The 21,912-nt window shown below is 41.9% G+C and overlaps 2 protein-coding genes across 3 annotated transcripts in view; one reads left to right on the plus strand and one right to left on the minus strand.

Annotated features, from left to right (window-relative positions):
• Positions 1–296: 296 nt before the first annotated feature.
• CGGBP1 (CGG triplet repeat binding protein 1) lies at positions 297–5,580 on the minus strand. The gene is made up of 2 exons (XM_075713516.1): positions 5,564–5,580; positions 297–2,804 (listed from the first exon to the last, which is right to left on the minus strand). The coding sequence occupies exon 2, from the start codon at positions 2,773–2,775 to the stop codon at positions 2,272–2,274; it is 504 nt and encodes a 167-aa protein (XP_075569631.1). The 5' UTR covers positions 2,776–2,804; positions 5,564–5,580; the 3' UTR covers positions 297–2,271.
• Positions 5,581–6,154: 574 nt separating this feature from the next.
• The window catches only part of ZNF654 (zinc finger protein 654), a 34,806-nt gene continuing 19,048 nt past the window's right edge, over positions 6,155–21,912 (plus strand). The window contains exons 1-2 of one of the 2 annotated variants that reach the window (XM_075718506.1): positions 6,155–6,286; positions 17,660–17,805. In XM_075718506.1, coding sequence (XP_075574621.1) covers positions 6,155–6,286; positions 17,660–17,805 — 278 coding nt within the window. Of the gene's footprint in view, positions 6,287–6,442; positions 6,467–17,659; positions 17,806–21,912 lie in introns of those variants that run through there. The other variant, XM_075718512.1, reaches the window with a different exon arrangement.

Here is a 21,912-nt window from a genome sequence, read left to right on the forward strand (position 1 = left end):
CTCATCACTCCATTGTTTTCTGTTTGCTTCAATTCTAAGATAGCATTCATAAGGTAAAAAACCCTAAAAAAATTAAAGCAAGGATGTTGTTTCACTGTAATAAACCGCAGCACTTTCAATTATTGTCAGGACAGAAAAGGCTATTGGCAGTATACCTTTCACTTGGCTTAAGAAGATTTATAAAACAGTTCTAGCCCAAGGCAATTCATGATCTCAAGCTAAACCCAAGCTTGTGCAATAGCAAACAATATTTTGGAAGGCATATTTTGATATGTAGGATTAGAAGAAAAAAAAAAAAACAAACCAACCCTGCTATTTCTGTCTGAAGTTCTAAACCACCAACCAATATCACTGACAGGATTGGTACGACTGCATGGAGTCCCACTAGCTTCAGCAGGGACCAAAGGTGCAGCAGTGTACTGAGTACCCGTGTACTGGTACACATGGACAGGCAGCCTTCTGCTTTTTAGTTTCGTTTGCTCATTCGAACAGGTCTCATAGCAGAAGGCTACACGACATGGTTATAATGTCACACAAGTGCATTTCTGTAGAAGCTAATTGCACAAAACAAGTTGTTACTATGTAAGTCTCTCTCAATCCAGCAAAAGAGACTGCTCTAGAAATAGCTAGGGAAATAGCTACAGAAACAAAATAAGCAGGTTATTTTGTCTCTTTTTAGCAATTACTTAGTATTGCCGTAAATAGCTGGAATAAAAGAAATACTGAGAAACAGATACTGTGAAACTCTACCAGGGAAAGGAAGCTGAACAGAACAACTGGCTCCAGATGAGGGAGTTAAAGCATGCTTACACCACTGTATCCACTGAATGGAGGATTTCTGTGCTGCTAGAAGATGCTCAGCCCCTCCCTGAACCCAGAGCATCTCAAGGAAATCTAAAGCAGGCAGAAGTTGGTTGTATTCCAGCACTTTGCACAATGCTCCCTCATTCTGTTCAAAAACTTTATCAGGGACTTGCTTTGAGTGCGCTATTTGGCATAATCATTTGGAACAGCTCAGTAATGAGTTTACTAGATTTCAGAGAGGGTAACATTATTGAAATTCTTTAATTTCCCATTTTACTTTTTGCCAGTCCAATCGATGTGGCCTTGGCACAGAGTAAGAAATACAGCCCAGATGTGTAATTCCAGTATAGCTTCAAAGTATACATGCTTTCCTATTTGCGCTTACAGGTATTGAATAGCCTTTGTAGTAACTATTTTGAAAACTGTTTTAATCACTTTGCCCCCTTTGACTAAAAGGCTGAAGACAAGGCCAGAGATGTAGAGGACCTTCAGGGAAAGATGGAGGAGCCTCTTCTCCTGTGCACTGTAAAAAAGCTTTCTCAACTCCACAATTTAGTGCCTCCCCCACCCCCCCAATTTAGATCTAGCATCCTTTGTCCTGCTAGTAAGAAAAAGGCATTAATCCTCTCTACTAAGATCCTGGTCCAGTGTAAGTTTTACTTGCCAGCAGCTGCACTGCAAACCACACTCAGTAACTGGTTTGTCTCCTCAACTTTCAAAGGTTGGCACTGAAACTGAAGGGGATGTGTTAAACCAAGACAAGGAAACAATGATTTTTAAAAATGGGGGCATGGTAAACCTGCAGAACTCCTAGCTTTATGAGAACAGTGGAGCTGAGGTCAATACAAGAGACTGGCTATTTAAGCTAGATAATGAATACATCCACAGTTGCACCAAATAGGATAAGAGAGCATTCTAGAAGAAAAATGTGTCCCATTTTAGAACATAAACCAAACTCAAATAGGATTTTGCAATAATCCTCCCCCAACAGAGCAGCTGTATTTTAACTAACCATTGTACAGGTTCTTGCATTTCAAATGTGCAGCACTTCTTCTTGGTCACTCATGGACAGGATACTGGACAAAGCAATCCACTGACATGATTAACAATCCCTATCGCATCATCTTCCTCGTGTATTTAGATGCACAGTTTAGGTAAGTGAGGTCCTCCATCCAAGTGCCTTTTTCTTAGCGTCACTTACAGCTGGACTGAACATGGATAAGGTGTATGCCAGGTGTGTTCCCTACATTCATCATGAGTTCTACATCAGTGTAGCTCTGACGTCTACAGCAGGGTTAGCAACAGTCTGTGGCATACCACTAAGTTCACAAATAGATTGTCATTTCTACAATAATACAAAATAGCTTGTAAAACCAATATGTAACACTGTATATATGCATGAATATAAAAATAAACCACACCATCAATATGTAAAACTTCACAACGATGATGAAAACAGTTTTCTTCTCAACGGTCTTCAGTATTGATGAGTTGGTTCTCATTGTCATACCCATCAGGCAGGTATGCTTTCCTTAGCTGGTCTGACTTAGGTATCGAACTGCCATTCTTGACGTAGCGGGACAGGAAGGCTCGCACAGATGGATGATCAGCCTTCTCAAGTGGAATATTGGCTTCCAGGCACATTTTCACAAAGTCCTGGATGACGCTGGTTTTCTCTGTCTGGGCAGTACTGTTGCACTGAAGGGAGGCAGTCAGAGTCCTTTGCTTCTTCCTGACGTTCTGTTCTTCAAACTCTGCCTTTCGCTTTGTGTGTGTTTTAGACTTGAGGTGGTCGTTGATGGCAGACTTGCGAACATGATTCAGAACCACATTGCAGGAAGTACAGAAGAGTTTTCCTCCATCTTCGTGCAGCTCGCTGCCAAACTCAGTTACACGATCCTGAGGAGTCACATACAAAGCAGTCTTCGAGCGGTTACGTGATGGAGCGGATTTCACTCCAAATCGTTCCATTGTTTCCTTCAATAAACTTTACCTGAAAGCTGGAAAAAAAAGAAAATTACCATTAAATTGTGCTAATCATTGCGAACAAATAGTTCTGGGTGCAGTCTATTCAATACCCCATATAGCACTTACCGACATCTAAAAGATAATTACATGTAAGATACATGCATGAAACTATTATTGAAAGGTTCTTCAACTTCAAGTCCAAAGAACTTAAGAGACTGAAGCTCCTCATGGGTCAGAGTAAAATACTTTTTAGTTTCTACAACTACAAAGCTCAACAGAACCCTCAAAACTCAATCTGTTTGTCACTGAAAGTCAAACAGAAAGGCTTTTTCTTTTTCTTGAGGAGTTGTTATCCTTTACTCTTTAGGGTAAAGGGTGCTTTCTTCTTAGTATTTTCAAAATATTTGACAGTTTCTTAGTTATGTTGAGTCAGTATTTTTCTGTTTACTTCCTGAAAATGTGTATTAGTTCTGTTAGCAAAAACTTAGTTGTCCAAATATCAGGCAAGAAGGCCCTAACTGTCACTTACAAAAGCCAGCAGAAAAAAAACAAAACCAAACAAAAAACCCCAAACCTGAGCTTTGTCAGCAGTATTTGGGAACACCCCTCACTTTTGCCCCAGCTCAAACCACAACTATTAGATTGAACCTTAACTCAGAGTCAAAAGCAAATCATTTTGTCATTGCAACTAGAGACTGGTGAAACAGTCTAATGTGAACAGAAAATCACATACATTTCAATGCAAAGTAAGAACCTGTATTTTCAAAGATGACACCTTCTGTGAGGAAGGTAACTGATAACTAAGTGAGCTGGATGCTTTTGAGCATCACTCTAAATTACACTATGTTACCAAAGCAGGCAATTTCTTTTTTTGTTGTTGAGAAATACAGTAGCTGTAAGAAGAGTAGATGTAAATCTCAGCCAAGATAATTTAAGTCGTTTTCAAAGTAAAGTTGAAGTCAAGAAACAGCTCTGTTCAGGTTTGAGGTTTTCCGAGCAATATGACCATTTGTTGTATTAATGACCCACTTTCTTATAAAAAAAAAAAAAAAAAAAAAAAGGGCAACAGGTGTTTATGAGAAAAATATATTTTGATTGCCTGGGCATTTACTTACGGGTGTGAATGATTTTGAAGAATTTTGTATTGCCTGTGTTTACAAGGCAGACTGAGAGTTTGAACACCTCTAGATGTATTCTTCTCTGTACTTACTCTGTTACCCATACAGAGTTTGCTGTTGCAACACGCAACAGTAAAGATCTGCCTTTTAAAGACCAGAATTTCCAAACTAACTGGAAGTTGAGCTTGTCCAGCTCTAAGGCCTGAATGGAGTTTCTGCTGCCCAGAATGCCTTTTGCTTACTCTAGAAATAAAGGAACAGAGAATTCAGCCTTCAAAATTGTCTTTTTTTCTTAAACATTGCTACGCTAAGAGATGACAACCTTTTGGAAAAAACAGGAGACGAGGATCTTGCTGTTAGCTAATTTCCCAATTAATTTTTTGCACTCTCTGCTGCTTTCCAGAACTGCAAGCCTTGACTGATACTGCACACCACTACGGACTAAGATGAACAACCTTTTTTCAGCATCGACAGAACTTTTTTCATTCTTTTGGTTGCTTTATGCAATTTATCCCCATGAGTTCCCTAAGTAACCGTTTCCTGAAATCAAGCAGAAAGCAAGTCTTAACCTGACATAAACTTGTTGCTTAGGCCTCTGAAATGCTGAAACAAATGCCCTACCAAACGAGGTGTTTGCGCTTATGCTTTATCAAAACCCGCAGGAATTCTCTGAGCAGCACAGCTACTGAAACACAGGATTTTTGGTGTCTTTTTGTTGGGTTTTTTTTTTTTCCCCCTCAAGTTTTGGCATGGATTCTTTGATGCCTACTAACGCCTGAACTACTTGTGGTTTCCCAGGCGCTGGGGAAGGTGTAGATGCAGCCAAGGCATGCAGGACAGACACCCTCTGTTACCCTTTCACGCGAGGCGAGCTTTTCCGAGGCGGTGGGAGCAGCGGGGAGGGCGGACGAGCACGCCTGGGCTCAACAGTGCCGCGGGGGACAGAGCCACTACGTGTGCGCGGGACCTCCTGGCGAGCCCAGGGAGCGTTCCAGCCGAGGAGGAAAAGCAGCCTGGATTTCCGACCGCCGAGCGGGGTTCGCTGGTCCCCTCGCTGTGACCGGGAGCCACAACTCGATGCGTGTATTCCCTGGGGTTGGGGCACCGGATTGACGGCGCCATTTAACCCCTGAGGGCCTCTGAGGAGCGGCGGGGTCCGCGCTCCGCCGCCCGCCTCTCTCCTCGCCCTCCCCCGCCCCGGGGGGGGCCCGGCCCGGCCCCGGCGGCGCACGCACCCCAGGCCTCACCCCCCGCCGCGGCGGCGGTGGCGGCAGACAGGTGCGGCCCCTCCCGCCCCGGCCCGGCCCCGCCCCGCTCCTTCCCCCGCCCGGCACGGCGCGGCACGGCGGGTGTTTCCATGGCAGAACCGGGAGGCCCCGCCACTCCCCTCCCCTCGCCGACCCGGCCCCGGGACCCCACAGGCGGCGGAGCGCGGCCCCGGGCGGGCCCCGCCGAGGCAGCGCCGTCCGCCGCGCCCCGCCGGCCCCCGCCCGCCCCCTGCCGGGCGCCGTTACCCGCTCCGGCCGCGCGGCCTCCCCACGCCCCGCCGGCGGGCGCCCCGCCGCTGCCGCCGCCGCTCCTCCGCGCCGCCGCCGGGCCCGGACGCGCCCCGCCGCCGAGGGCCGCCGCGCAGCCAGCGCCGCGCCGCGCCGCAGCCAGACGGACCTACCCACCCTGGCGGCCGCGGTAGGCGGGACCTAGCAACCCGCCTAGCAACCGCCGCGCCCGCCCGCCGCCCGCCTCTCGCCCGCCGCCGCAGAGCGGCCGAGCGGGAGAAACCCCCCAGTGATTGGTTCCCCCTGGCCCGGGCGCGCCGAGACGGACGGCACCTTTGCCCAATTAGAACTGGGGGGCGGGTGCGAGCGCCGTGATGGAGGGGTGTTCGGGCCAGTCAGAGTGCGAGAGGGCGACGGTGGCGCCTAGCGGACGGGGGCTTTGGCCAGTCGTCGGCAGGAGGCTGCGGAGGGAGGTGTAACAGACGGGACGAGCAGCCAATGGCAAGGGGGGGACAAAGTAACGAAGAGACTTTTGCTCCAATCGAAGGACGCTTCGGCGGGGCCGGGTGGAAGGGCGGAGCCAGAGGTCGGAGGTCAGCAGCGAGCTCTCTCTGGTCGTTGGCCGTTGATGGACACGGCGGCTGGCCCAATAGAAGCGCGGCGGGTGGGCGTGGCCGGACGTGAGGCGGCGGGGAGGGGGGCGCCCCTTCCGGCGTGGCGGGGCGGGGGCAGGGGGGCGCTCGGTACGCGCAGGGCGGCCGGAGCAGCATGGCGGAAGACGAGAGCGATCAGGAGTCGGAGCGGCTCAGCGAGGAGCTGGAGGCGCTGGTGACGCCGGGCCTCCCCGCCGGCCTGCCGGCCCTCCTCAACAGCCAGTATTACTGCCGCCGCTTCTGCCAGGTGAGCGCCGCCCCGCCTCCCCGGCCGCTCCTCGCCCCTCCCCCCGCGGGCGGGGGTGGGGCGCGGCGGGGCTCGGGCCCCCTCGGGCCCCCCTGTCCCCTCGGGGCGGCGGGGGGTTCGGGGCCGCCGCCCCTCAGCTCTCTGCGGGGTGGGAGCCGGGCCGCTCCCCGGCGGCCTGGGGTCAGTGTCGGGGCAGGGCTGGGGGAGGGGGGGGGGGTTAGCGGGGGAGGGAGCCCGGCCTGCTCCCGGCTCTTGAGGCGGAGAAGGGGCACGGAGGCGACGCCTGCCCGTCCGCGGTGCGGGGCGGCCGGGGTGCTGGCGCTGAGTGCCCCCGGCCTGGCCCGGGGGGAGGGTGGAGGCCGGGGCGAGCGCGGGGCCGGGCGGGGGCTGGCAGGGAGGCTTGCGTGGGGGAGGGGAGGGGAGGGAAGGCGCCTCCCGGCGGGGGGCGGGAGCGGGCGAGGAAGAGCCGGGGGCGTCCGAGGGTGGCGGGGCCCCGCCGGTGCCGCCGCCGGCGGCGGGAGGTTTTGCCGCTTGTGGGGCCGGAGAGCTGGGCCGGACACGTGCGGTCGCGGGGGTGCTGGCGGCGGCGGTGCTGCGGGCAAAACAATTCCGGGTGGCTTTGCCTGGGCTGGGGAGTTGGGCGGGTGGCGGAGGGCGGGCGGGCCGCGGAAACTGTTCCCATAACGGTGGCTAAATTAGACCAGGGTATTTTGGCTTTTTCTTCGAAAAGCAGCGCTTGTTCACGCGGGCCCGGAATTCTTCTGCTCTTTGCAACCTCTTTACATATGCCTTGCGAAGTAACAAGCAACAACAGGTTGCTTTTCCTAGTTGCTTTCATCAGGCAGGTGTTGGTGAAACGTGAGGTATGCTGGGTGTATTTCAGCCACACTACTTGCTGTTTTCAGAAACACAGTCTAGAGGGTTTTTTGTATGGAATTACTTAATTTCATCAGCTTCTTGGCTGCTTACCTCACCACTATGGTTGTTTTCTTCCATTTAAATAAATGTGCTTCTGTGTTCTTATTTTGTTCTTCCGGTTTTAACATTCCATAAAACATCTATCTGAAGTATTATTTACTGTAAGAAGTGTTTAAAGTCATCACGGGCAGCAGACTGCTCAATAAGCCTACAGGTTGCTTTTTGGTTTTATCGATCCTTTTATATTTTCTTCTGTTTAGTGATTTCTCTAAACTTAGTATGTGTGAAAAAAAAATTGTGAAGCCAGTAAAAGGAGAAGTGAATGTTTTTGGAAGTATGGCGTAAACGACAATTGTAAGAAATCACAACCATATTTTATGAAGTTGGCAGGTTGGAAAGACATTTGCTTCTGCTGAACACTGAGAGTTTTAAATTTTTCTAGCTATACTTACTGTGTGTTAAATTCATTGTAATAAGGAGGAAGTGTGGACAGGGTGATAGCTTCACACACTAATGCCAATCCAGTTTCCCAGACAAAGCTAGGAATTAGTGGACAGAAGAGGACAAGACCAGGGAAGGAATTTTCCTAAAAAATGGTTGCATCACAGTTATTAATGGTGGAGTAGCTAAATCATTTGACCTCGACTTCTCCTGCAGTTTCTTTTGTGTAGAAAGATTGCCAAGCCCTCTTCCCTACTTAGGTTTGTTTTGCTTTGAGTTTATGAACTCTCCACATGGGCAGCCAATGTTCTGGGTATATAAAAGGCTCTGTTTCTTTTAAATCTTCTTTTTAACAATGCATAGTTTAAGTAATTCTGATGAAAGTGAGTTAATATATTAACACCTTGTCTCCAGGGATTTTTTGTTTGTTTGTTTAAATTTGGCCTGGTGTGATCATCAGTCATGTGCTCACTCAAGATACAGTCTTCCATGTTTTGTTTAAGCATGTTTTTTAATAATGGATTCTTCTACTGAGTTAACTAAATAAATACAAGATCTTAACTGGTGTAGCATACTGGTGTAAAAAGCTGGTAGCTGTGTGACATTTGTGATTTGACAACAAATGAAGTTGCGCACGCTCCACGTTAGCTCATTTACCCTTATGAGATTGACAGTGGTGTAATTATACTGGTCTATATATACCTGTACATACAGAGGGCTGATAGGCCTTCAGCCTATTTAATAAGTGATGAAGCATATTTATATTTTTTCTTCAGAAAGTATCATGAAGTTTAGGTCACCTCTTTCTCGCAACATTTGTTGTAAAACAAAACTTCTCACTTAAATACTGTGTTGCTTTATTAGATATAGCTTCCTCCACCCCCACCCCCGGTACGTCTTTTTTTTAGTCCAATTTTTCCCTTTGGCTCTAGTTTTTGTCAGAGCCTGTTGCTTTGTACTTTTCTATCCAGATCTTCTGAAGGTCATATTTGGCTGTTGTGTGGATCAAGCCTCTCCACCTCATTCCACTCTGCACTGATAACACAATTTTCCTTGTCTTAATGGTTATTTGGCACTTGTAAATGTCCTAGTTTGCCTCCTATGTTCCCATGTTTGTGTCAAAAGTTGAACAGCAGTTGTAGAAATAGCTGCTTAGTGATAAGACCATGAGTTTGAACTACCCGAAAGAAACATTTTTATTTCCGGAATAACAACCTGTTAAAATATATGTCTGTGCTTCAATCATAGTGATGAAGCTTGGTGTCAGCTGAAAAGAATATTGTTTAGATTGCTTATAGTTATGCTACTGTGTGAAGTATGCGCACATCCACGTCCCTCAGTAAGAGCTACAGGAAAAGTGAAGCAAGGTGTAAAGCCTTATTGGTCTGTAGAGCCATTTTCTGTAGATAGAAGTAAAGATCTCTTGACTGATCTTAAAGAGTAAGAGGGTGGCTTAGACCTTGAAAAGCATTGGTGTGCACATGTCTTTCATCCTTGAAATATGTTAGAAAGGTAAAATATCGCTGTAAACAGCCAGGTTCAATACTCTTGAGGCCTGGAGTATTGCAGCTGAACTTCACTTTCAGATAGTACATTAAGTAACAGTTACAAAAGAGAGCTGGATTATCGGTGCATTTTCCTTAAATACATGTGTAATCACAATTTAATGATACAGGATGAAGTCAGAATGTGGAGTCTCTAAACCCATCTGTGGTTTCTGGGATCTGTTTTTGTTTTGTAGGTGTGCATGGTCATACAGAGTTGTTACAGCCTGAATCTTCCAAGGCAAAGTGGAATAAAACATTTTCTTAGATTGTTATTTGAGATTGATGACATGGGGAAAACAAGAATCAAGATTTCTGTGGTTGGGAATGAAAAGAGACAGTTGGAAGATGAGATAAGTGCCCAGCTTATGCATCGCACCAGCTGTTTCTATGTTACTTTCTTAAAATTGCTGATCTGGCATTTCTTCCTGTTTGTGAAGTTTGCTGTGCATTGAAACCACTTATGCATTGGGAAAAGCAAGTCTACTGTTCCCAACTTTGACAAGCAAAAGAACAAGGCGTCTGTAACTACTTTGTAGGTTTAAGGAAATTTGAAAGGGGATAGCTAGCAGAAAGCCCCTCAGTCTAAACATTTGGAAGAGCTTCATGAGTTTCAACTTGTTATGTTATATGCAGAATTTGAAATTCTTTCATGAGGTTTCTCAGGGACCACAGCCATTGAGAGGTTCCTGTGTGAGTGAAATACAAATGATGAAGGGCAGACAAAATAGCTTAGATGGTTGCTTTTTGGTATGAGGGTGGAGGGAGTACTTCTATAATTAGAAGGATGAATTTCCAATTTTACTTGATTTGAAAACAGACCTTAACAGCAAGCTGGAAAATGGATGTAGCTTACTTTGTTGCACTTGAAGGGGCTATAGTTTTATCACCTAGCTTGAAATTTTCTCTTCAGACTCTTTTCTCATAGCATTAAGTACTATCAAAATATTACAAGTTACTCCCAGCATTTCTGTAGTTGTCCACATGGCTGCATACCTGTACTAGATGTTTTTATGTTGTTCGGTACTGACTGAAATAAACACAAGGTGAGTCGGATCTAAAGTAAAAACGTAATACTGTGAGGGGTGAACACTACTGGATCTGCTCTTACTGTGGCATCAGCTTATGGCCTTCCAGTGTGATCTGACTTCCTGGAATAAAGATTACCTAGTTTGTTCCCATTAATTGGATGTATCTTGAGTCACTGCTAGAAAAATAATTCTTGGGTTTATAAAATTGAAAGCTAAGAAGTAAAATTTAATAGTGCAATAGAGAAGATAGTGTTTCCTGGATTTATTTCAGTAGACAAAAAAATACAGGGGTGTATGACTCACCTGTTGTCTGTCTTGCTTTGTGGGGGTGAAGGTAGATAAATACGCGTCTTTGAAGGTTTGTTTTTCTGATTTTGGGATTAATACATTTTCACACTTTGTGATGTGTTTAAATTTGAAAATCCTTGCTTTTGACTCTTACTTTGAACTTCAAGTCAATAGTTGTTAAGTTGCTTTTGTATTGTATACAAAAAAAAAAACCAAACAACAACAACCCACCACCAAAACCCAAACCCTTTAGGTTATGCCAGACTTCTATTTTACTACTTTTTGGACTTTTGGGATCCATGTTTGATCTCCATGCATCGTTTTAAAGTTTAGCTAAAGAAATCTTGCTCGTATCAGTACTGCTAGTGGAAAGTGATCTCTCCAATTTCTTTAAAGCTTATTTCTCTGAGAAGGTATAATTTGTAATTTTTAACCCCTTGTTTTCTCTTGTAATGATTTATGGTGTTCTAGGGTTTGTTTTTTGTAGCTTCCTGAATAAATATGCTTTATAGTTGTTAATGGCTCAAATTTTGAGAGCACCGTTGAAAGTCACATTTGACCTGAGGTTGTTTTTAAATGTGTGACATTGCTAGTTATGTGAAAGCTTGTAAGGGGCAAACCATACATTGCAGTAACTAAATTTACCTGCGTGCCAAAGAGTACTATAACTACTTGACACGGTTCAAATTTAAAAATAACCTGTAATTGTGTTCTCTATTTGCTGGGTCTTTCTTCCATGCTTGGCTGGTGAAAACAAGCATATTCAATTTGCTAGCTAGCAGTTTGGCATTGTGCTGGTTGAGATTCAAGTGAAGTTCAGGTTTAAAAGGAAATCCTTACAGAACAGTTGTGGCAAGCACCAGATCATGTTTACTCCCAAGCTGAATGCCAAGGGTGAGCGTTCAGTTCTGTTGAGGATTACCTGTCTGCAAGGAAGAGTGTCCTGGGTTAGGTGGTGGCACTCTTTCCTTTGACACTTGATGGGGAGCCTGATAAGCCACTGTCATGCAAGACCAGGTTGTGATATAGGTAGTGCATTTGGCTGTTTTCAGTCAGCTTTTTGGGAGGATTCACAATAGTACTTGATTTGCAACCTCTTTATTTGCAGATGGGTAGGCTGAAGGAGTCAGTCTTCAGTGCTTTTGTCTTGTCATTAACATTATAAAGTCTTTTCTTATTCGCATACTCTTTTCCTACTGGCTTCTCCTTGGCTTTTGTGCCTGATGTGCTTTTATCTTTACCCTGAGAAATTATCTCCCTGTTTTAGAAGTGGAATTAAGGAGTTAGAATTTTAAAAAAGGAACCATTGCACAAATGTACAAATACATTGTATACTTTTCTTGATCTTTGTAACAGTTTTTTTCCTTCCGCTTCTTTGGAGCTTTTTTGTTTCACACTCTCAAACTTCTTGGTGTTGCTAGTTCTGCAGTTTTTAACACCTTGCCTCAAAAGTTTAGCTTTTGTATCAAAATAAGCTTTTGAGTTTTGCTTGGAAAAATATGTCAACATTGTAACTAAAGGAGTTGCAGGTTTTGATACCTAAAAAGAAAGATCTCCACTGAATGATGCTTCTGTAGCATAGTCTTGTCTGATAGCCTTGCTACGTGGGCTTTTTCCAAGTTAGAAAAGGCACGCTTACTGCAGTAGGTAATGCAAAAATCAAAAAGTTAAGTCCTTTTGGGTAGCAGTTGTTCAGATGAGGGAAAGAAGTAATTGTACTTTTTACTTGAAGCGCATCTTAAGTTGTGTTTTACTAATATCACTGGTGATCTGGACATACGCATTCATGTGTGTTCACAAGATCATCAGTTCTCTCTTCCATATATAATCAAAACAATTCCTTAAATTAGTTGCCTTTCACTCCGTGGGGGGTGGGGGCTAATCAGAAGGTGAATATTACTTCTTTTCAATATAAATATTTATCTTTCAGTCATAAAATCTTACAAAGGCACATTTACTACAGTGCTACAAGTAACCAAAACTGCTTTTCTAGGATTAATATATAGTTTTCACTGTTGTGCAAGTGACATACTGTAAATATGTATGGAAACTGGCTCTTTGGGTCGCTAAATGTAATGGGTATATGGAACCCAGTCTTAGATATTGTTCTTGCCTCAAGCAGGCTGAGAAAATGGATGAGATTTTGGTGATTAAGGGTGGGGGGAAGCATTTAGCTCTAAGGGTAGAGCTTTGGCAGAAACTTGTCTCATAGGATGTGTCATGCTGTTGCTGGGTGATGTTTTTTCTTTTGCCAGAAGTGTGATTATGTTTAGTTATTCCTTATGTAATATTCACATATGAATTGCAGTAAAGCCATTGCTTACATTGTGGATTTTTTTAGTTACACCATATAAAACCGTTTTAAACTTGTATCTGTTAAGTAATGTTTTACGGTACCTTAAAATCTTAAGGTATTTTCTACTCTCTTACTTGGATAATGGAATCCTTTTTTGTAGGGACACCGTTAGCTTGTTTGTACACAGAAACAGAACAAAATGCTCGTCATTCACTAAACAGGTTAAAAAGACAGTAAAAAAGGTGTGTTTATATCTTCTGATGTTTCCAGGTAGAGTAAATTTAGTGTTACTCAAGTTGTCTTCTAGAACTGAACTGTGGTGTCCAGGCTGGTCTGGTAGTTCTGCTGACCAGGCAACCATATTAGATGTTGCTTTTAATTATGGGTTTTAATTTTCAGGAAACTTTTTTTTTTTTTAAACATGCGCCCTTTTTTGCTTGGCATTTTAAATCCTTTTTGGTTCGTTCTATTCTGTAACAACCACTATATTTGCTTATTATAACAAATGACAACCACTATATTTGCCAACTAGCTTTCTTTTTCAGAAAACTATGAACAGAAGTACTCTCAGAACTGTTGTGGTTTTAATCCTGTGGTGACTTCCTTTACTGTTAAATCTCACAAAAAGTTATGGGAATAGTTTCATTTAAAATCCTAGTCATGACAAAACTTTAAAATTGGTGGGATTTGTTTCTTTTTTGGTTTCTTTTTTGTTGTGGGGAGGGACAGGAAAAGCTGTAGCAACTTCAGGCCTAGCACTGCATAAAACATTTGTTTCTTGTGTCCTACGTATTTACAAGTCTAGTTGTTTGCAATATTATTTCTCTCAAGTGTTTGGAATATAGTCAAATCGCTTTATATGTGTATTTAATCACTTAAAATATATGTGGATATTCCAGGAAAAAATATTTTTTACATTGGTTGAGGTCTTTAATTACTACCTTATTTTCAGGGTTAGCTGCTTTAGCTGTGTGCTTAGAAACTTCTTACAGGAGACTGATAAGTCTGGTCTTGATTTTGCACTTAATAGGACACATCTGAATCATGGATTTTCCTCTGAGTTACTCAAATGTATTAAAGAAGGGGATGTAGTGTATTGGTATGGGAGAAAGGTGGAGTTGAATGGCGGGGGGGTGTCAGAAAGATGCTTCAGCCTCCTTTTCAGTATCTGTATCTGCACTGGATGAGAAAGGGAAGACAAAAGGCCCCATAGTCTCTTCATGGATGGTGGTAATTTAAAAGGTAAAGACAGACTGGGGAATGATGCATGGAGAGTCTTTAAATATATAAGAATTGTACCCTAACAGAATTCTTGAAGGGAATTGTTGCAGAAAGTCACATAAAAATGTCACCTCCCTTTGGTTTTCTACACTGTGTATTGGACAAGGACCAGGCCACTTTGTTTTGACAACGTTATGTGCTGCTTGTTTGGCTGACTTCATTATATTGAAATTAGCGTGCTTGTTTAAAATGTGCTGATAAACATAAACTTTAAATAAAGCATTTAGGACTCAAGCAGCATAATCTGTCTGATTTTCTGAAGTGCTCTGATGACACAACTTCATAACATGAGGGTGAACATACGCATGTCCCTTTGACTTTTGTTTTCCTTGAAAAATGTCAGAAGTGGTAAAGTTTTTGGGGAGTTTGTTTTGGGGACTCTTTTTTGGTATAAACCTTTACCTATGTTCTGGTTTACAGTCCTGTTTCAAAGCATGGTACGTTGAATATTTTGAACAAAAAATGTGTTAGTTTCTATTCTAGAAAAAGCTATTCCTTGAGGTCACTTAAAAAACAGACATTGACGTATACACAGAATTGTAAAACAAACCAGAATCTTAACAAAAGTTCATATATGCCTAACCAAAGAGTGAGATGAGCAAATACAGTAACTTTCCCCTCTTAACTATTTTGGGTTCAGTTAATTTGCCGTAGTTAGTAAGTTTTGGTGGATATCTTTTTCAGCTCATGCAGCCTCTTTCAACTCATATAGCCATTCAGCATCCACAGCATTCCTTTAGTAAGGAGCTCCACAGCTTAATTGCACACTGTGTGAAGAACTACCTCCTGTCATTTATTTTGATCCTGCTTGCCAGCCCTGTCTGGTGTCCCCCCTGCAGTTGTCATTTCTTTACAACCTAAAGTGTCCTAGTTGCAGTTGATCCTTTTGTGAAATTTGTTTTGCTACTTGGCATTTCTTGCCTCCCTTCAAAGCTTTTTTTAGGCCTTCTGTATTGTCTTTTGAGATAGGAATGGGTAGGTAGCAAACCAGCATGCAATTTTGTAGATACGGGGGATGTGCTATGGTTTTGAGCAGTTAATGCTCTGCTTTGTTTTATCGTATTGCTGTCCTAATATTTAATTTGCTTTCTTGGCCATTGTGATGAGCACTGAGGTGATTTTTCATTAAAACATCTACCATAATAACACAATCTTGCTCTTGGGTGGCAATTGTCAGTTTGAAGGCTGTCATATTACATGTTAGGATTGTTTTGTTCCCCAAGTACCACTGCACACTTGTCTATGCTGAATTTCATTGCTCACTGTCATAAATCCTTTCTGCAGTTCTTTACAGTTATCACTTTATGCTACCAAGAAAAAAAAACCCAGTATCATCACAAAATGCTGTCTCATTGCTTGAAAACATTTATGAACATATCTATGCTGTGCCTCTCGGGTCAAAAAAGTGTTGTGAAAACACCATAGTGGGAACTGATGTCTTATTTCTGCCTTTGACCATTTGGAAGCTGAAACCAGTGAAGGACGTTCATTCTGCGTACTTTGTTTCTCCTAAGGCTTTTGTGTTTTCCTGTACAAGGGACCTTGTTAAAAAGTATTTCAGGGAACTCGCAATAGGTATGTGAGGAAGTACTATTTTATAAAGTGTTTATTCTTCCTTGTAAGAGGAAGAGTATTTATCTACAAGTCTGCAAATTCTCTTCCAGTTGACCTAGATATTTGCTGCATTAAGCTAACAGATTTTCAAACAGGAATTATTAAAACAACTTTGGTGGAAAATTAAAATCTACTTACAAAATATAAATGAGTCTCAGCTGTTGTTGGTGAGGAGAAAAAATTGCTGGTCTCATTATCAGTAACTGCTTTCCTTTGGAGCAACTATAACCAAACTGTCAGAAATGGAGCACTGGCCTGTTCATGTTGCAGAGCCTTAAAGTTAGGCATGCAGCTTTGGAACTAAAAATGTAGGCCACTTAACCTGACTTTATTTAGTTCGCAAGGAATTAGACAAATCTAAATGAGTTTCATAGACTTTTAAGTTAGAAAGAAATCCTGAAGAGGGATATATCTGATTTTTGGTTTAGTTTATGCTTTGTTGGCCAGCCTGGCTCTTGAGATAGGTGGCCAGGTGGAACTAGGATTGGCACTTCATAGCTTTCTGAAGGCAGTTACTTGTCTCTTCCGTATGCTATGGAGTGCTTTACTGTTCTCTTGACAACATGGCTGCTGGCATTGTGTTTCCCCACCTGCTTCTCACTTTCTCTGGATGTAGCGGATCTCAGTTAGGTTTCCTCAGCTGCAGAAGAGTGCCCTAGGCCCTGAAGTGCAGCTAGTCCACTCTTCTGCTTATATTGAAGCTGTGCCATGATGGTGAAAAAAGTAAGGCAAGAGTAAGTGAGCAGAGGGAGCCTGACTGTAGTGCAATGAGGTAAGCTATGCGCCAGAGTGTGGAAGAAATAGGGTTTTCAGGCTCTGCTTGGAATACTGCCTGTGAGTCATGTCTTAGGTGTTGATTAAAGGAGGAGAGACAACCCGAAGCCCTTGGCCTTCTACTTGCTAGGGGACAGCAGCGTAACAACTAGTCTGTCACAGAACTGGTGGGTGCATTTACAGACATCTGTTTTATTGCTGTGCTTCATGCTACACTCGATGCTGTGTGTTGTATACAGGAAGTGCTCTAAATTTTTTTGTGTTCAAAACTTTTTAAAGTTTTTTGTGTTCAAAAAACGGCTAGATGTGGCACTTCGGGACATGGTTTAGTCTTGTCTACCCTTGATTGGCTTAGAGTAGACTTGGTAGTGTAGATTAATGGTTGGACTGGATGATCTTAAAGGTCTTTTCCAACCTAAACGATTCTATGATTCTATAAGCGGGCTGGGCCTTTCAGAGGATTTCAGTGTAGGGATACTCGTGTAGAAATATCAGAAGGTGCTGGGTTATTGAGCCTCCCAATATGGGCATAGGCAGTCCCAGAAATTTGCATTAATACAAACAAGATTGACTAGATGACAGGGCAAGGATTTTTCTCCACTTTCTCCATTAAAACACCAATTTTTCACCTTCATGTTTCTCTATAAATAGTGGTGCAGTTCCATAACTGTAGATCAGGGCATAACTAGCCTTAGTTCCATCGTGGATAAAAAGGGCTGAATTTACAGACAAGAAAGGGTGACCGGTATGTTTGTGCCTTTCTCTGCCGACATAAAGGCTAGAAGAGCGCAGGCTAGTCGTTCCCCTCTTTGAAAGCTTTAGAATGGAATGTCTGGATATTGTTATAGATTCTCTAATTTGTATCCTCTTGCAAAATGAAAACTTGTGTTTAAACACAGAGTGTAGTATTGACTGTGATACTATGTAAGAAGAAAGTATTGCCTGCCTTATCCTTGGAAAAAAATAGTTGAAGGTCCTTTATCATATATCTTTTATGATTTAGGTCATAAAGTTGGGGGGGGGTTGGTTGTTTGTTTGATAACAGAAAATGGTCAGTTTTTTGGTTACAAACCCTACTTCTGAGGGAGAAGGAGGGGAGATAAAGCGGGTACAGTATTAACTCATTATTTCTGACTAAAGAGAGTGTTTTCCATTGTAATATATATTTAAATGTTTTTGTCACTAGGTTGTTGAAGACTATGCTGGAAGATGGCAGGTTCCTTTGCCTCAGCTTCAGGTGCTTCAGACAGCACTCTGTTGTTTCACGTCTGCCTGTGTATCATTCCCAGCTGAATGTGAGCACGTACAATACGTATTGAGTAGCCTAGCTTTGTAAGTACATCTTTTTTTTTTTTTTTATTACTTCCTTTAAAATATAGACTGTCTGTGTTACTTTTATAATAGCAATAGGGCCTCAGAGATCCTCAGAGCTTTTAAGAGTGGTTTTACCAGGCGACATAGCTACAGGGATCCAATAATTGCTAACTGAGGATACAAAACCTAGAATTTAGTTTAGTCTTTTTATGTCCTTGTTAAATATTCAAGTATTTAACATCAGGTATTACAATGTTGTGTCATAAGGGTATTCTGGCAAAATGAATCATCTAAAGAAATAAGTGATCACCATACAGACTTCTCTTTGGAAAATCTTATTTTGGAGAATTTGAAGACTAACCTTTGACAGTACATAATTGTAAATAATTTCTCTAAAGTTTTTACTGTTCTACCTCTAGTGATGTAATAAGCGAAGTATTTGTTAAGATAAATTTCTTGTAATGTTTCAGAAATGAGTAAATTTTTAAAAGTATTTTTGTGTTTGAGTCATCAAAATGCTTATGAGAATGACTTGTTATACAGTTAACTGACCAGAAGTCATGTTTAACTTAAAGAACTGCAGAATATTAGGTCATAAATCTTGCTATAATCTCAGTTTTCTTGATGCATTGCTGGTTTTCCCACATGAAGGCTGAAAGTGTCAGGGTAATGATCACTAGATAAGTAAAAGTCCTGTTTTTTTCCTTGCTCTAAAAACCTACTTTTCAGGTTTCTAAACCTCTGTGTTGAATGGAAGCAAAAAAAAAAAAAAAATCTTGGTGTTAGGTATACTTAGCTGAGATGCAATGTACTTGATCTTCTCTCAGCAGATGGAGACAAAAACCATAAAGCTAGCTTCATTGCCAGTTTGGTTGGAGTAAATCAGATTTATTTGTCCAGCTGGTTAAACTGCTTTCTTGTTGAGCAGTGCTTTCAAATACAGCTTGGTATCTCAGTTTGGAATTTTATGTGGAAAAGTCTCGCTCCTGCCTTGTCTAGTCATCAGAAGTGAATGCTCTTCTAGTCTTCCTCTCTTAGTTTACTTGGTCAGGAGGACTGGGTTACTTATCCTTTCCACTGTTCTTGAGCTATTAGTACTAATTGCATAGGAGTCCAGGCTTTATTCTGTACACTTAAAAAGTATATGCTGTCTTCTGGTGAAACTTCACCAGAGACATTTACTTGTGTGTGTGTGTGAGAAACTATTTTGGGGCTATGTACCAAATCATAAGACCACGATTTTTAAAACTGGAATGCTGAGGTATCAGAGAATGACTAGCAGTTGCACCAAAACATGGAGACCTCTGGGTTTTTTTCACTAGTTTTTAGAAAAAAAAAACTCATAAAGTTCAAACCATGCTTTTATATACTTTTAAATATCAAAGCTTGGGAGGGAAAAAAGGTAGAAATTCAAGTATTTATATGTAGGGTGGTCACTTCCTGATAATCTAGAATTGAATTTGTCGCTGAGTTCCTGTCACCCTTGTCTGGGTTTTTGGAGCTGGGTTTACTCACTGAGATTTTGTTGCATTCTAGAATGCCAGCTTATTTTTCCTTCTGACTGCTTGACTGGCATGGTTTTGCATGTGATATCATAAAGGGATCCTGGGGCTTAGTAGTTGCAGTTACCTGGGAAACCTTGCTCAAATCTGTTCTGAAAATTTGGTGTATGTTAAGTCTTAGTTCTTGGAGAGCAAGAAACTGCCTGACTGTATTGTCATACTCAAGTAAGATTTCCTTGGTAACCAGACAATAAACTATTAACAGTAATGACTGTTGCATTTCCTATGCTTACTAGCATCGCTATTCATCGCAAATGAAGCAGCATCTGTATTTCCATTAATATCAGGGGGGTTTAATAATGGTGCCAGCATACTAGTGTTCTTAGGCAATCTTCTGATGCCAGTAATGTCATAGTAGTGATGTGCTAAATCTAGAAGCACTGTTGTTATAAATGGATGGATGTAAATGTGGATGTGCAATGCTGCAGACTGGTTTAAGATTAAAAGGCCAAGCTGGAACTGACTATCATAATTTTAACTGAGTGGAGACTGGTGATGAGGAAATATAAGTATTTTGATAGCTTCCTTTATTAGTCTGATAAGAGTGTGGAGCAGGTGCATTGATAAGGAAGAAAACTGTAGCTTACACTTGTTCAGTATTAATTTCCAGATTTTTTTTTTTTCCCAAGAGCCTATTGTCTTTAAATCAGTCAAACCAAAGAAAAACGTGTGCATGTGTCATTCGCTATAACTAGCTTTGTCTTAAGTTCCAGTTTGGCTGCTTTCCAGATCATGACATGACTCATGCCTGACCTTTCCTGAGAGTCAAGTATGCTGCAAAATTTTGTTTATCAACATGAAATGAGATAATGTTTTTCAGAACAAAGTACTTATTTGGGTACTGGTTGTTTTTTCATTCCATACTTGAGTTGAGATTCAAGGACCTAATCTGAAGAAAAATTCTGTCATTGAACAAAATGCATGCGTATCTTAAATTTTCTGGGTCTGTTTTTGGCATAGCTTATCACTGGCTGGGAAAACATTTACTGCAGCATAATCTAAAGGAAACCTAATTTTTTGGTACTTTTGCATTATTCCCATACAAAACTTAATTTTGTTTATGTGAATATTAAGATCTTTTAATGCACACTATTTCTGAAAATGTTATTGAGAGGAAAAATTGCCTTAAGTCTGCTCTTTAACTTATTTTGAATTGCCTTTATTTAAAAGGAAACATTTTGTAGGAATACTTTGGGTTTTACTTTCAAATGTATCGAAGTTTGACTTAAATTTGGGGATAACTCCAGTGAATGTAATTGTTTTGCAAAAAAGTTCCTTGCCCAGTCATTCATGAAAATCTGCCTTTTGTTTTAAGAGCTGTTGCAACAAAAGACTAAATGCTGTAGTTAGGAAAGAAATTGCTGTCAGCAAGATTTTGACTCAAAAACCTGTAGGTTGGAGGAGTGCTGGAACCTCTTTCAGGAGTCATCTTCCACTTTCTCCCTGTCTGTCTCCTTATTATCCCTTTTCATTTGGAAAAAATACCTAGAATAATCTTAAAGAAAATTATTCGTATTTTCTTCCGTGATGAGACCAAATCCTTTGCTGTTCAGTCCTGTTTCTAAAATGCCATAGATGCACAGTTTTTCTTTCAGTACTCTTTCAGTACTACCTTTCCCTCTGAGAGTCACTCAGTTACTATTGCCTACTGCTCATGACTTTTCCAACCAGCAACTGCAGATAATGTTAGTGCAGTACTTGGTATTTACCTTTTCAAAATAAAAATTAAATTTCTCATAATCTTAAGGCAGAGCAATAGCAGGTGCACTGGAGCTGTCTGCAGATCAGTGAGATCCAACTACTTAGTTTTTGATTGAATCGAGTGAGTTGCAACTATTGTCTGGAAGTATGCTTCTGTAAGTGAAGACCTAAACTGACTTGAGCTCTGGAAAGCTACTTTTTACCAGTCTCTCTGATTCTGCTATCAGGATTGTTTGTCTCAGTGTATTAAAATGCTAGACAAGTATTTTAAGATGATGGAAAACATGGAAGCCACAAGTCAGTTTGAATCTAGGCTGCTGTTGAAAGGATCAGTCCTGCCTTCTCCCTTATCTGCCAGCTCTTTTGAGATAACACTTGTGAATTCATGTTGCTGCACGTAGACCTGATTTGCTTAAAAACTTGGTGCTGGTAAAACTGAAGTTTTATCAATTCGTTTGAATGCCACACAGAAGATGAATGTAGTTCCATTGCATACTTGTACAAAAGCTCTCCCTTCGAAAATAATCTTCAAAGGCTTTTTTTAGAAATATGGAATTAATAGCACCTTTAAACTTGCATCTTCATGGAAAGACTTCAGTTGGCATTATGGCAAGACAGGCTGAAATGGAATAAAATTTGTTAGTAGAAAGTTCTTATTATCATACTTGAAAATAAGAATTGTTGGGAATCTGTATTCATGTGAAGTTACTATACCTTAAATGTAATTCCTTATACCCTGTGCATACTGTAGTAATTTTACAGTTGTCCTCTTTCTTCCTCAAAATTGCTGTGTATCTGACAAATACTTTGGCTTTTGAGGAAGGTTCGCTTTTGTAACAGTGAATGGGGAGCAGCAGTATGG

The sequence above is a fragment of the Pelecanus crispus genome, chromosome 1, assembly GCF_030463565.1.
Source record: "Pelecanus crispus isolate bPelCri1 chromosome 1, bPelCri1.pri, whole genome shotgun sequence".
Lineage (NCBI taxonomy): Eukaryota > Metazoa > Chordata > Aves > Pelecaniformes > Pelecanidae > Pelecanus > Pelecanus crispus.

Bases quoted from the DNA above. Each gene is read 5' to 3' on its own strand.
- CGGBP1 (XM_075713516.1), bottom strand. From the start codon at position 2,775: ATGGAACGATTTGGAGTGAAATCCGCTCCATCACGTAACCGCTCGAAG.